General features: G+C 43.4%; 1 protein-coding gene across 2 annotated transcripts in view; it reads right to left on the reverse strand.

The window, feature by feature from the left end:
* The window catches only part of Pka-C1 (Protein kinase, cAMP-dependent, catalytic subunit 1), a 60,808-nt gene extending 45,048 nt beyond the window's left edge, over nt 1–15,760 (reverse strand). The window contains exons 1-2 of one of the 2 annotated variants that reach the window (XM_033478392.2): nt 15,578–15,760; nt 1–15,291 (exon numbers count right to left, since the gene is read on the reverse strand). The exon at nt 1–15,291 is cut by the window's left edge and continues 45,048 nt beyond it. In XM_033478392.2, coding sequence (XP_033334283.1) covers nt 13,314–14,375 — 1,062 coding nt within the window. In that variant the 5' untranslated portion in view covers nt 14,376–15,291; nt 15,578–15,760 and the 3' untranslated portion in view covers nt 1–13,313. Of the gene's footprint in view, nt 15,292–15,437 lie in introns of both variants that reach the window. The other variant, XM_033478391.2, reaches the window with a different exon arrangement.
* Between the last annotated feature and the right edge of the window lie 321 nt (nt 15,761–16,081).

The following is a 16,081-nucleotide window of genomic DNA, read 5'->3' on the forward strand; positions in this document are numbered from 1 at the left end:
CATTCACAGGATAGGATGTCAGGAAACGATTTCGATCCGATGTCAAGTCGCGATCGATATAACTTCTCCGTGGCTCCATGTTCTTCAGATATTTTGTGTACCATTGATCGTATTCTTCGCTACATCGTCGGATAGGTCGCATAATCGATCGTAATCAAAATCAACAAATGCAGCATGCATATCAATAGTGCTTCTCTTCTATGTGCTTGCCCGCTATCATAATTTCAAATGAAAGTTAAGGGCTATCTCAATCATCCTGAACACTTATTAGAGACTCAAATTCTCCAATAATTTGAGTCCCAACTACTTAGTAACAAAATCACAAAACAAGCACAAGATCACCGGTTCTTATATCTTCTTTTGCAATTGCTGATCCAACGAAAATACCTCTACGAGATATTGTTTCATAAAATGTATCGGGTCAAGCATACGTTGTAAAAGTAATCGTGCGTGTCTTGACACGGCACGAGGATGGTTCTCAGATAATCTTTTTGATAAATCGTTTCGTTGGAGCACGCATCGTAGTCAGAAAGAAATTATAAATAAACCGATTATCGTTATTGTTTTCATATGTCGTGCAATAGCGGCGCTAGGTAATATTTACGTTAAGACTGATTCGGTTGAACGAGCTTTCCATTGGTGCGTTTGCCGTGATATGATTGATTGACGCGTGCAAAGACCTGGTTTCAGAAAATTTCGATTACAACCAATGCTCGGTGTAACTGGTACCGCGTAGAGCCGCGGTCTAAGCGTCACACTGCAAGCGACAGCGTATAGGTGAACCATGAAGAAGAAAAGGAAACCTGGATGGTACCGATCACCGACCCCGCCGTATAGAAATGGCGGATTAAAATGAACATCAAACATATATCGCGTTATGTCCGATACGATTTGTTTTCACTCCGGCCGACAGTTTTCGAAGGACTTTTCCTTTTCTCTGAAGTAATTCATCCTCTGCAAAAAGATACGAAGGTACGAAAGAAACACTCGTGTTAGAGAAGCCCAACACTGGGACATTACTATGTTCCTACATATATTTAATGCTGATCTTACACGGACGTTTCGAAACTTCAAACATGCACGGTACTGCGGAATCAAACTAATCGATCGACAAAATAGTAGAGAAGGGTTCATAACCGTTTATCGTGCTACGAGCGTCACATTGTTGCATACCCGGCGCAATAGGAAACGGCATGACCACCATTCACTGTCTAGCGTATAACAGCAGGTCGATCTTCAAATGTGATCGTTTGTGGTCTCGCTTTGGTAACAATGAGTTGCCTTGTGGACAACGCGAAACGTGACGAAAGCGACCGACGTCGTACTGTTTTCTGTCCGTCAATTTGTCGCGCCGTGACGCACACAGTATCATTCGTTCGCGACATGCACGATACGATCGAGTAACTCAAAAATCGGACATTCCGGGCGAACTATATAACCCGGGTTCAGACGATCTGAGACTGTCTCTCCCCGCGCGCGTGGAATGCATTATACGATACATTGAAAGAAAATGAGAAATCCGTTACAGTACACGATTCCGTTATATTCTCGATTATTTTTAAAACCAAACACGAGCGTCTCTCTCTCGATATCCTGTGCCATTGTAATGTCTATAAAATATTCGTCGAACCAATCATGCAGGCGCGAAGCTGAAATCTTACACGATGATTCAGGCTCAGAGAAAAATATTTTCCCAAAAAATGCAGCGATTTTCTGATTCATCCGTTAATCAAACGGTAGTCCATCACAGTTTTTTTAACAAGCCGTGCTCGCGGCAAAAATTTTTGTTAACAATAATGCTACCACGTATGAGCACGGATCTCTCCTGTTTGAAGTCAGTAGGATATTTGCTATTTCTAGCCGGCGCAATATTGAAACGTTTAACGGGTCGACAATGACGAACGAGTTTGTTGCTTTTCTTCCAAAAAATTAACGGGTTCGAAAAAAGTCACTGTAGTCGCGAAAAAAATGATACGATGGCGAGCTAAACGCCGTCTTATAATTTCCGCGATAACAGACATAGACATCGTCGTTCTCGCAAATACTGTTCGTTAACCCTAGATTTCCTCCTCCGAGTCTTTTGTGACCCCACGTGTGTTTAAATGGCTATCTTGTCTGTCAATTATCGACTACTAAATGTAATGAACGGCTGTATTTACAATGATTTTCCGTGCGTCAAACTTTCGACAGTTGTTCTGCATATACTTTCGATTACGCGAAACTCGCTAGACAACTCGCTCTACCACGCGATTAGTTCTTTAACTGTACGTGGAATCATGCGGCTCGGATGATACTAGGACTACTGCCGGATAACTGCTACTGCAAAACGAAACTTACGTGCTGCACCAACAGCGTTTTCGACAGCGGCCCTTTCGATGCTGGTCGCAGGACTCTGCGTACAATTAAACTTGGCATGGGAATAGAAAACAGCTATGTCTCTAATTGAATCTGTGTAAAATTGTTTCGAAAATATATCTAGAGAAACTGTCGATTACTGCTGGGATTTCTACAAACACCGGCAATCTTATAGCTGCGAAAATGATAGTTTGAGTATCTCTGACGTTAAAAATCGACCCGAACACTGTCGTTGGCTGATTTTAATAATTTCGAGACGTTTGACTCTCGTTCATAAACACCACGGGGGTCCCATTACGAATCCTTGTTTTCAGACTCTAGACGGCGCTAATTACCCGCCACGTGTAAGAAATTTGCAGTTTATATGCTATATATATCTGCTTATTTCTCCTATATGCATACAGCACACTTCATTTCTTTCACTTTGCACTCATATACACTGTATCGAGAAATACGATACATACGTACTCGAGAAGATCTGCGGATAGGTTCTTGCGCATGGACAGGCGTGTTACGTGTGGTATAACAGAATACATATGTTTGTAGTTACGATGGAAAATTGTGATGGTACGCTTGGGTATGGTCGCAAAATGTTACGAACGGGCATTTCTGATAGACACAGTGCCATAAATTGTCTCTGATCGGTGCATAGTTTTTAAAACAATAATGACCGGAGTGACACGAGCGTTCGAATTTCCAGCTCGTTTCATAGTTAATCAATAACTATGAAACAAAGCCGGAAGGCTGGAACGATTGTACTTTCCTTTCCCAAGCTGTGTGTCTTCACACGAAACAGTCGAAATATGACGTGCGATCGGAAAGAACCTACCAGAGTCAATGGCATTGTCGCGATACGTTACCACTGGCGAACCGGTTTTCACGTGAAATTAAAATGATCCGTGTTCGTCACTACTTTGCTTATCCTACTCAAGGGTACTACAATGTAGGAATAATATAACGTCACATGTACTCAAACAGTTTGCCTCGACGGCATCTTGATTTTCGTCTCTGTCGTGATCACGTTGCTGAATTCTTACTTCAATTTACCAACTTCATCAGAGAGAACCTATGTAACTCGCTACCTTCGTATCCCCGGGATCTCGGTGTAATTCTGACGAAATGTAACTTGAAAATGTAACGTGACTTATTCACTGTTTCTCGAACAATGACAAGCTTGGATTCATTAAAACTTCCTATAATTTTTGTTCTGACGTTCGCTTGAGCAGGAAAACATTTGTAGAACTTTCTGACGACAGTATTGTTATAGAGCCAGAAATTGTTCAAGAAATAATCGAAGACCGATCATGTCGATTGATTCGGGAGTTCCAGTGCGAAATGAGAGTGAGAAGAATGAACTGTTTGTGTGTAATGCATCCTCCGAGCCAGAAAGTGGATTGGTACCATTTCCTTACGTACGATGTGAGTAAGGAAAAGGAACACAATTAATGCTTTGTTGCCTTACATTTAATAACCAGAACCGTCGTACTCTAGCCGTATTTGTGCTAAAACTGCATTTATATAATCCTATGGATATATAAATATCCATAAGATTATATCTTTATATATGACATTGGTATATATTATTCATAATATTCTTCCTGTTCTTCAAATCTTGCGGTTTAGATTGCAGTATATATTTCAATAAAGAAGCATGCGTGTGAGACACTTTCATTGAGATGTATTCAGGATATCGGGAACCGTGATAATAAAAGATTTCATTCAATCGTTCTGGCCGGCTCGATTGCTCTCCTGGTGTATTTTAAAGGCTCGCTGTCCCAGCCGGTTACGAATTGGGGAAAACGAAAATTATTGGTTTGGTGTCAAGCGGTCTATCCTACAAAACACGACTATACTTCCATGACAATGTTACGATGCGATTTTGATGGGAGTATTGATTTGTGGATTCTTGCGAATGTCCACAAAGTCGTAACATGGGACAGTGGGCCTGTAATGCTTTGATGTGCATGCACGACATTATCACGGGATTGAGAGTGATCGAACCGCTAAGAGGCATAGGAGACATGCGATGACGAAAGAACGATAAAAAATTATTCGGGTTAACTCCTCCACGAGTGGAGCGACAGAGTGCAGTGGTCTATGTAAAGATAGAAAATATCTAGTTTCCTCAAGACATCCTGTTATTCTATGAAATTGTAAGTCAAGTCACCTTGAACGTGTACGCCACCTTTCTTTGATCAATTTGTTCTGATGATGCCAATTCATTTATATCCAGGCACGAGCATGTAGTACGCGATTTTATTGTGTGAAAATACAATATACGTAAAGATTATATATATATATAATCTATACGCGTGTGTATTTATTATATTTATAGATTTATAGTTGTACGAAAAGGCGATCTACCCAAAAACAACGAATAAAGACAATTCCAAGAAATCGGACGGACTAATAACATTCTTTTTTGCGAGCTGTTCAGAAAAATTCTCAGCTTGTAAACAAAAACGGACGATCCCGAAGGAGACCAGCATAGACTGTAGACGAAGCAGGCGGCTCGTTTCTTGTAGCTGTTGACCGATAGCGTCCCCAATCATAAAAACGAGCCGAGAGACTCGGAAATGTTCCGAAACGATCCGTTTTCGTTTACAGGCTGTGATAAAAGATAAAAGAATTTGTCCTATTGTCCTCACTGTTGGCTAACGGCGATTGAAGCGGAGGTTCCTTCGAAAACGATGTTTCGAAATTGGTTTGTATGTTTCAACGGCGACCCACCGAAACGGTGTCTCTTCCTCTATCAAAAAACGGAAAACTATCGGCCGATCTAATGCCGATCTTCTTTTCAATTTTTAAGGAAAAATCCGATAGGTCGGTTCGGTGTGAGCGCGCGGGTCGTCCCGCGTATATTTAGCGGTTAAACGAATTATTGTCACGCGATCGACGCGCGTGCGATCGTCGTTCCGAGACCGTCGCGTCGACGTTTCCACGGACGGCGGGCCGCGGCGATCGTCGAATTTGATTATTTCGTCCGCGAAACGACGCGGCCGAAGTGCCCCCGAGAACGCTGGGAATCGAATTTAAAGCGCTGAGAGAAGTTGAGAATCAGCGGCAGAGAAGGCCGGCCGGCCCGGCGCCTGTTCCCGGAAATGCTCCGAACTGAAAATTCACTAACGAGTCCATTCATCCGAACGAATCTAATTAGCCGAACGACTGTTCTACCAAGGAATCGTTATCGATTGCACGGCGGAAGTGCTTCGCGCCTACGCCCCGCGCCCTTGTTACACATTGAACCCGTACGTGTAACACGGTGGAACTGTATTATTAACCCCTTGCCGTACGTGTCTAAGATTTCTAACGATAGAAGGATGATGATCATATGGAACAAAAAGATTTCTAACAATTTATCAGTACAATATGCTAGTCCGGTCTTTTAAATTCCAATGAAATTCTGTTCCTTTCTCCGCGATATTTAATAGTATTACTATAATAATAATTATAAATATCAGGATTTTCAAACTCATTTTTCCCGTAATATATCGAGCAAATTCGAATGATGCTAGAATTTATGGAAATATAGAACTGTATTATTAACCCCTTGCCGTACGAGTCTAAGATTTCTAACGACAGAGAGATGATGATAATATAGAACAAAAAGATTTCTAACAATTTATCAATACAATATGCTAATTCATTCTTTTAAATTCAAATAAAATTCTGTTCCCCTCTCCGCGATATTTAATAGTATTACTATAATAATAATTATAAATATCAGGATTTTCAAACTCATTTTTACCGTAATATATCGAGCAAATTCGAATGATGCTAGAATTTATGGAAATACAGAACTGTATTATTAACCCCTTGCCGTACGAGTCTAAGATTTCTAACGACAGAGAGATGATGATAATATAGAACAAAAAGATTTCTAACAATTTATCAATACAATATGCTAATTCATTCTTTTAAATTCAAATAAAATTCTGTTCCTCTCTCCGCGATATTTAATAGTATTACTATAATAATAATTATAAATATCAGGATTTTCAAACTCATTTTTACCGTAATATATCGAGCAAATTCGAATGATGATAGGATTTATAGAATCGATATTTCCTATGGAAATATAAAACTGTATTATCAATCCCTTGCCGTTCGACTCTAAGATTTCTAACGACAGAGAGATATGATGATAATATAGAACAAAAAGATTTCTAACAATTTATCAATACAATATGCTAATTCATTCTTTTAAATTCAAATAAAATTCTGTTCCCCTCTCCGCGATATTTAATAGTATTACTATAATAATAATTATAAATATCAGGATTTTCAAACTCATTTTTACCGTAATATATCGAGCAAGTTCGAATGATGATAGGATTTATAGAATTGATATTTCCTATGGAAATATAAAACTATATTATCAATCCCTAGCCGTTCGACTCTAAGATTTCTAACGATAGAAAGATGATGATGATAATATAGAACAAAAAGATTTCTAACAATTTATCAATACAATATGCTAATCCATTCTTTTAAATCCAAATAAAATTCTGTTCCTTTCTCCGCGATATTTAATACTATTATTATAATAATAATTATAAATATCAGGTTTTTCAAACTCATTTTTACCGTAATATATCGAGCAAGTTCGAATGATGCTGGAATTTATAGAATTGATATTTCCTATGGAAATGTAAAACTATATTATTAACTCCTTGCCGTTCGACTCTAAGAATTCTAACGATAGGAAGATGATGATAATATAGAACAAAAAGATTTCTAACAATGTATCAATACAATATGCTAGTCCGGTCTTTTAAATTCAAATGAAATTCTGTTCCTTTCTCCGCGATATTTAATACTATTACTATAATAATAATTATAAATATCAGGTTTTTCAAACTCATTTTTACCGTAATATATCGAGCAAATTCGAATGATACTAGAATTTATAGAATTGATATTTCCTATGGAAATATAGAACTGTATTATCAATCCCTAGCCGTTCGACTCTAAGATTTCTAACGATAGAAAGATGATGATGATAATATAGAACAAAAAGATTTCTAACAATTTACCAATACAATATGCTAGTCCGGTCTTTTAAATTCAAATGAAATTCTGTTCCTTTCTCCGCGATATTTAATACTATTACTATAATAATAATTATAAATATCAGGTTTTTCAAACTCATTTTTACCGTAATATATCGAGCAAGTTCGAATGATGATAGGATTTATAGAATTGATATTTCCTATGGAAATATAAAACTGTATTATCAATCCCTTGCCGTTCGACTCTAAGATTTCTAACGATAGAAAGATGATGATGATAATATAGAACAAAAAGATTTCTAACAATTTACCAATACAATATGCTAGTCCGGTCTTTTAAATTCAAATGAAATTCTGTTCCTTTCTCCGCGATATTTAATACTATTACTATAATAATTATAAATATCAGGTTTTTCAAATTCATTTTTACCGTAATATATCGAGCAAATTCGAATGATGCTAGGATTTATAGAATTGATATTTCCTATGGTTCATCAATTAAATGACTCTGATATCGCGTGAATTTTTCGAGTTGATATTCGACGGTTAACGTGTCGAGTATTCGAGGAAACATAGGCACGCGATAAACAAAAATGATCTTCTTCTTCTTCTAAGAAATGATTATAATCGAAAAACATCTGTACATCATAACCGTGAAAAAAAAAGTGGTACGACAAGGGGTTAACGCTGAACCTGCCGAGCTTGAAAAGCGTCGAGCATGTCAAGAATTTACAAGAATTGACGAGTTCGAATTTAATCCGGAGAAAGTAACCTACCGCCATTTTTATTCCAGCGTATAGAATTCAAAAGTTTTTATCCAATCTCCACGAGAGAGATAGAGAAAATAATGAAAATTTTTCTTCGATAATTTGAAAATAAACGCGGATTTGTCCGTTTGAATTCGGCGACTAGATTCGTACAGGAATTTCGAAGCGCGTTTCTAACACGCGTCTTCGAATCTGTTGGGAGATCTATGCACGGAGAAGGCTCTGCCAGAGAAGCGATAATTTCCGAAGGAGTTGAAAAGTTGAAGATCGAGCCTGAGAAGGCTGCCGACCTTTCTCTGCGACGAATCGTAGCGCGTTAACGGAGGGCCTGTTTCGACTCTCGTTGCTCGACCAGAAGCACCGTAAATGGCCGAATAACCTTGTCAGCCAATTTTTGGCAATTAAATGGGACACAAGTGTCTAGTTAAGGCGGACTAAAGCTCTCTACGTTGCACGATAAATTCGTATAAGCGGGCCCCGCCAGGCCCCTCGCCCTTCTCCGCGTCGTGCCCAACTGTACGCGGGGTCCCGCGGCTGGAGTCACACTCTAAGGCCGCTGCACACAGATAGCTACTCCGTAACAGTACGAAATTGATTCATTTTGCGAGAAAAGTTATCCGAGAGAGTGGTACGACTCGAGCATCGAGTCTCTGCATACGGCTGGGTAAGGCGCGGGGAAGGGAAAGGGGCCCGGCGGATTCCGCGTACACGAAACATATAGAGCAATCTATCTATCGAGTTGTTTTACTCTCGGATGTACACCGCATTTAGCTGCGAGGAGGATCGACCCGGTCGGAGGGAACTATTCCCCGGGTTTCGTGTATCTCAGATATTGCCAATTCGTTCCGGTTTGTGCCCGAAAAATATCGATCGTCCGAGAGAGACGGTCCCGGACAAGGCCCTCTTCTCCCTCCTCAAGATCTTAGCGGAGGGGAGGGATTAAAGTTTCTTCGCGATTAGACTGCGGACTCGATGCATTTGCCAGTGAAATGGTAACACGAGGCACAAGATAGAAAGAACATTAACACGTTCGGTGCCTGCGTGACGCTAATTTTTCACTGGGTTCTTCACAAATTCATTTCTACTGTAATATATCGAACAAACTGAACGCTGCTAGGATTTGTAGAACGCAAAATAACGGATAACCAATATTTCCTATGGTAAATTTTCACTTTCCAGTTTCGGTTTCATCGATATTAATATTATTATATTGATATTAATTAATTATATATTAATATATTAATTAATATTAATGATATTATATTAATTTCGGTAATACGGTTAATTGAATCACTTTGATATCGCGTGAATTTTTCGAGTCGCCGCTCAACGAGAGTCAAAGGGCTATCGAAGAACGTAGAGCTTGCTATTTTTTCATATAATTGGAACAACTGTTGTTAATGCAAAAGACAGATTCCTATACGGTTCTTACTGTCTTGGAAACCGACGATGGAAATTTTTATTGCTCGCGAAGAGTCCGCAGTCTATTCGCGACCGGAGCAACTATGACTCAACGTTAGAGTCGCAGCACTCGGTTCTCGATATACGCGCGTAAGAGAGAATTGTTTATAGGAACTCTTACCACCTGCTCGAGACTCTTCCGACAACCGCGCGCAAGCTCTCAGTGCCGATCTTCCTTGGACAGCATTCCGTATCGGATAATGGCGTTCGTGCGAACCGTCCAGCTTCCAGAAGCGAAATCGGAAACGCGTCATTTTTGGCAATGGTCGTTGTCGCTGCTACTGTGTTGGCTATTGCTGTCACGGTGTTCCGTCGTGTCCGTGTCGCTTCAATGATTCGTGATCTCCGTTACCCCTTTCCCATCTCGATTCTCGCACGTGTACGCACGATTTCCATTTTGGCCGTTTCGAGTGTGTGTGTGCATCGTTTTATACTTTAAGCTTATTTCTTCCTCTCTCTCTCTCTCTCTCTCTCTCTCACACACACACACACACACACTTTCGCTCTTTCTTTCTCGCTCTTACTCTCTTCTAAACACACCCACTGACATACATACGCAGACGCTCTCTCTCTCTCTCTCTTTCGCTTTCTCTCTTACACGATCAGGATTGTCCGTATGTTTTACATTCCGTACTAAAAGTGCAGATCTATATAAAAGATAACGTTGCTTCTTTTGCTTACAGCAACTTAAGGCGATATAATATATGAATACTCTTACAATATGTATCTATGTACGAACGCCGGTGGTCCTCTATTAAAAACGTTCCAAAAATGAATCCCTTCCCTGCTCATACCCCCCGCGTGCCGATCCCTACTTCATAAATACTTTTCTCTCTCTCCCTCTCTCTCTTCTTTTTTTTGTATTTTTGTTCCCCCTTCTTCGAAAACCATTCTGCGTTTGTTCTCTCTAACTTCGTCTCTCCTCTCTCTAGCCTATCTCTTTCTCTCCTACTAATCTCTTTTTCTCTATTCTACCTCTCCAGACCCCCTCTCTCCCTTTCTGCCTCTACCGTTTACGTAAGGTACAATAATTCAACAACGAGCATCTGTAGCCAGTATATAACGAGTATTTCTTTTTTTTTATAAGATTCACAATGTACTATAATAAAGATATTTCACTTTCTCTCCCACACATTCTCTCTCTCTCTCTCTGTCTCTCCTTTTCATTCGTATTCTCCACAGCGAGCGAGCGATGAAAAACGTATATAGAAATAATTCCTGGAACGGAATAATCGACCTGTGACGACTAGCGAGCGATACGAATCACACGTGTATCATGGCAAAATTCGGTGGAAACAGAGGTCCACGGTGTTATTATCGGGCGTTATATCGTCCGGCGAATTTAGAAGTAGAAACATGGCTTAGCAGTTCGAAGAACGCGCGATCGGATAGGACAGAATCCTCGGGAACAGCGGTTACCACGGTGGTAGGAAAGGGTGAAGAAGAAAAAGGCGTCGTCGAAGCTGAGACGACCCTTCTAGAGAAGTTATCGACCCAAAGAAGCCCCCCCGTTGCGCAGCCAGACGACGAGCCAAAGATTAAAGTAATTAACCCTCGTACCAAGATCGTACGAGAGCGTTCGCGAGCTTGTTCGAAGTCAATAACAAGGATCGCGGATGCGTAAAACGCGTCGTTCGATGCCGGAATACCGTTCTTCCTTTTTTTATTTTTTTTTATTTTTTTTTTTTTTACATAGGGCTCGTAGGGCTCGGAAATCGCCTGCGAGAGTCGTCGTTCATCTGTAACCCATAGAAACACGATGATGTCTACTTTAAAGTGCCATGGAAGAGCCGAGGGCTGGAACTACCTCGAAGAAATTTCCCTTCGAGCGGAAAAAAAGAAGAAGATTCTTTCTGGTGGGAAACCTCTGACGGGTATTATCTTTTGCGTGATTTTTGGATCCGAGATTTGGAGAACTTGCGGCGGTGAGAGCCGCGCGTATAAAAGAAACAAAAGACGGGAAGGAACATGGAGAGTCAGTGTCCTCCGAAGCTGCGCAATACGGTATTTATGGTTGCCGGGCATGCCCATTTAGAAGGAGGACCCTTCCCTCCGGAGAAAAGAAGGGCTATGGCTCAGTCAATGGGGTCCCTATATTGATTTATGGCAAAATTTCTCTCTCTCTCTCTCTCTCTCGAACATTCTCTCTCATTTTCTTTCTTCCTCTTGCTTTGAACAATGACGAAGAAGATTCACCTGACAGAGTAGACAAATAGACAACAATGCACAACGTGATACAATTGATTTATTGGTGTGTTAGACCATCTCTTTCTCTCTCTCTCTCTCTCTCTCTTGTTCTCTCTTTCATTCTCACGCGCTTGTTCTCTCTTTCGCTCTCCAATTTCTCTCTCTCTCTCTCTCTCTTTCTCTCTCGCATTCACCCTCACGGCGAGTCTGTGTAAACTTTTGTATGTGCTAAAAGAGGCAGGACGAGATGAAGAAGAAGGGGCGTGGTGTAAAGGGATCCCGGGGGAACATTTACATATATAGATAGTTGATACTATTATGTACAAAATAACTATGAGGCACGGTGACGTCACCGACCTTTTCCATAAGAATTATCGAGAAGAAACTTTACACACGCCTCCTCCGTAAACCGGACACTAAAGCCATCATAGGGAACACACACATGTACGTATATACTGTGCTACATGCATACATGCGTACCTCTACGAGCACGCATATATATATGTATGTAATACATATGTATCGTCGTTCGTTACACGTCAATATGACAATTATTTGACTGGAAAAGAAAGAGATTCTCTCATGTAAAGTATTTTGCTACTATAGTGGATCGTAGTGTCGCGATGGTGATCGAGCGGACGCGCAAGCGCGCGCGCGCGCTCATGTCTCTCTGTGTGTTCTCTATGTATGCGTGTATGTGTTTGTGTGTATGTATATGTGTGCGCGTATGCTCGGTACGTGTACGTGTATACGATCTTTGTATATGCAACAACCGAAAGGAAGTTTCGTTAATATATTAATATTTTTGTTTGCCTCTCTATCGTTCTCTCACCGCATTCACACACTTCTTTCTCTCCTCCACGAACTCTTATCTCTCCGTCCTACTATATTCTCTGTCTCTGTTCCGTTTTCCTGTTGTTTTCCCCTTGCCCCAATTCGCACATTCCTATTCTGTTTCCGACGATCGCGGACTCAAAATAATAAAGCGCAAAATCCTCAAAACGTGCTATATCCTAACCTTTCCTGTTCTCTAATTCCTTTCAATTTCTCCCTTCCTGTCTGTCTGTCTCTTTCTCCCTCTCTCTCTCTCTCTTTTTCTCTCTGTCCCTATCATCTCTCTTTTTCTGTCTTTCCGTGTTTGTCTCTTTCGCCGCGTCTCTGGTTATCCCGAAATCTCGAAATCCGTCACGCCTTCGCTTTCGGTTTCGGTTTCCCCATGCACGCACACGCAATCACACGCCCACCACTCACGCATCCATCATACCCGTATTCCTTTCTTTCCCCCCTCTCGCACACGTATACGTTCTCTCGTATACTTTCTTGCTCGCTCTTACGCCCCCCTCCCCTCCCCGGCCCTGGCCGTCGCCGCCACCGCTGCCGCCGCCGCCGCCGCCCTCCCCCCCGCGCACGTATACCATCTTACTTCATCCATCATTTTTCTCTCGCTCGATAAAAGCGACCAACGTATGACGAACCATCGCATATGAATAAATACGCGACACGTGTATCCATCTTCGATCCGCCGGTGAATTCAGAACTCGGCGAACTCCTTGGCGCACTTCTCCGTCTGCGAGATCCTGAGCGTCTCCTCTTCGTAGTCGTCGAAGTTGCTCGTGTCCCCGGGCCCCTTGCATTTCGGTATGAACGGCGCCTCGATTTTCTTCTGGAAGACCGCGATCCAGTCGGTGCTGGCGAACCACTTGTGGCCCTTGATGTCGTTCACGCCGGCCTTCAGGTTACCGTACCTCTTGGTCAGATCGATTTGCAGCAGGTTACGGAGCAAGTCTTTCAGGTCGGAGCCGAAGTGCGAGGGGAACCGCGGCTTCCCCGAGACGATCTTCTCGTAGATCAGTATCGGCTGGTCGGCGAAGAACGGCGGATAACCGGCCGCCATCTCGTAAACGAGAACACCGAGGGCCCACCAGTCGACCGCCTTGTTGTACCCTTTGCTCAGGATGATCTCGGGCGCCAGGTACTCCGGTGTGCCGCACAGGGTCCACGTTCTGCCCTGCACCCTCTTCGCGAAGCCGAAGTCCGTCACCTTCAGGTAGCCCTGCGAGTCGATCAACAGATTCTCCGGCTTCAGGTCCCTGTAGATCAGATCGAGGTAGTGGAGGTATTCGAACGCGAGCACGATCTGCGCCGCGTAGAAACGCGAATGCGGCTCCGTGAAACGGCCGACTTTCCGCAGATGGCTGAACATCTCGCCGCCCGGCACGTACTCGAGCACCATGTACAGGTACGAGTTGTCCTTGAAGTGGAACTGCAACGAGACCAGGAACGGGAAGCTAATCGCCTGCAGTATTCTCTTCTCGTTCAGCGTGTGTTCCACCTGCTTGAGTTTCACGACCTTTTGCTTGTCGAGTATCTTCATGGCGTAATACTCTTTGGTCGGCTTGTGTTGCACTATCATGACACGGCCGAACGAGCCGGTCCCGAGTGTCTTGATCTGCTCGAAGTCGTTGAGATCGGCGGTATTCGTCGGGTTCTTCTTCCACTTGTCCTCGAACTCCTTCTTCGCCTTGTCGAGAAACTCCTTGACGCTCTCGGCAGCGTCGACCCTTTTATACGACGTCGCGGCATTGTTGCCCATCTTAGCAGCCGCGCTCGTACCCGAGCAAGCCAGGACTATACGCAGCCCACGAGATTACAGAAGACCGCGTCTTCGTCTTAGTTCTCTCTCTCTATCTATCTATCTCTCACTACCTCTTTTTCTCCCCGACGCTCTCTCTCTCTCTCTCTCTCTCTCTCTCTCTCTCTCTCTCTCTCTCTGCTGTCTACCGCAGCCGAGCCTGCCAAGGCCCCGACGACCTATAGTTGTTGAAAATTTTGCCGTCGTCCACGGACACTCGTGTCACGGCACCGATTCTCGCACACCGTTTTTCTATCGCACGCAGCGTAGTACTCGGCGTTTTCTACCGTTCCCTCCCCCGTTCCGTCTCCGATCTCCCGCAGCCAGTCCGTTACGATATTTGTCAATGCTGGTCCTACAAGAGCCCCACACACGTTTAGGAGGGCACTCACACTTACGCAAGAATCGGGCACACGCGCGGAACCGTACAGTGGCTAGAGAGAACCTCCTGCAGGCAACGAACCGAGTTACCCCTCTTGGTACTACTCGAATCGATTCGCACTCGATAGGGACCGAGGGTGGCCCGCGCGATCTGCGATCTAAGTTTAATGGTCCCTTTCGATCGGTCGCACGGCGAAGTAAGAACGAACGATTTCGCGCGGAAAAATGGGTCAGCATTAATCCTCGCCCGCACCTCGCGCCATCTTTCCTGTCAATTGTACTTGCCCGTCGTCGCTGTCCGTTCGCTCACAGCCACCTCTCAAACGCTTCCTCCTCTCCCTCTTTCTTTTCTAATTCCTGTCCGACGAGCGTAATTTACCGTAGCCTCGAGACGACACTGTACCCCCGTTCCCACTTGCTCCCCGACGACGTTTATCAAAACACTGTTTTACTGTACACTGGTTGTTTCACGGTGGAACGTACCAAGCGGCAGAATCTGCAATTAGACACGATAGTTTTAAACGAGGGTCAAACGAAAGGAGAGTGCAGAGTGAACCGGGGGAAAAAAAAAGAAAAGGAAACGTCTCGATTTCCGATCGTTCTCAACCCTCGCGATAATCGTCGCCCGCGAAATAAACTTACGCGGCACGGCACATACGCGGGGCTCTCTTCTCGGTGTCTCTCGATGGTATTAAATGAACATCGCGAACGATTAAATGCCGCGTCGCCCACCGCGATGCAGGAACAGGTGTATGCGCTGTCGCAATCGAACTCTCACTGACCGTTTCGTTCGACTCGCGTAAACCGACTTCGAGCTCGTTTGGAACGGAGCAGGCGGTGGTAGCGGAGGCAGTCGGTACCGTTCCTAAAGATGGCGACGCGGATCTCTCCACTCGTTCGTTCGGGACCTCGCACGGACACGAAAATGACGAAGCGCCGCTCTAGGAAGCGAGAGAGATACTGTGCTGCACTGATCGGCCGCTGCTTCAGCTTGCCGCCGATAGATGTAGCACGAGCGAATTTCGCCGACGCCTCGGCAGGTGTTGCCGCCGCGCGGCGGCGTCCGGGTACTAGCGATTCAAAGCGCCAACACACTGTTTCAACTTACGAGCTCGCCCTCAAGGTTTCTCCGTCGAATCACGAAATCTTTCCTACGTGTGCCGATCTCGTTTGCGTCGCCTTTTCAAACAGGAATATCACTTTCTAGGTCACGCAGGGAAAACAATGTAACATGCTAACGTCGCCGCGGCTAAAACCATCGGAATCTCGCGAGTTTCGGTCTCGTT

This window comes from Megalopta genalis, chromosome 3 (genome assembly GCF_051020955.1).
Source record: "Megalopta genalis isolate 19385.01 chromosome 3, iyMegGena1_principal, whole genome shotgun sequence".
Taxonomy (NCBI): domain Eukaryota; kingdom Metazoa; phylum Arthropoda; class Insecta; order Hymenoptera; family Halictidae; genus Megalopta; species Megalopta genalis.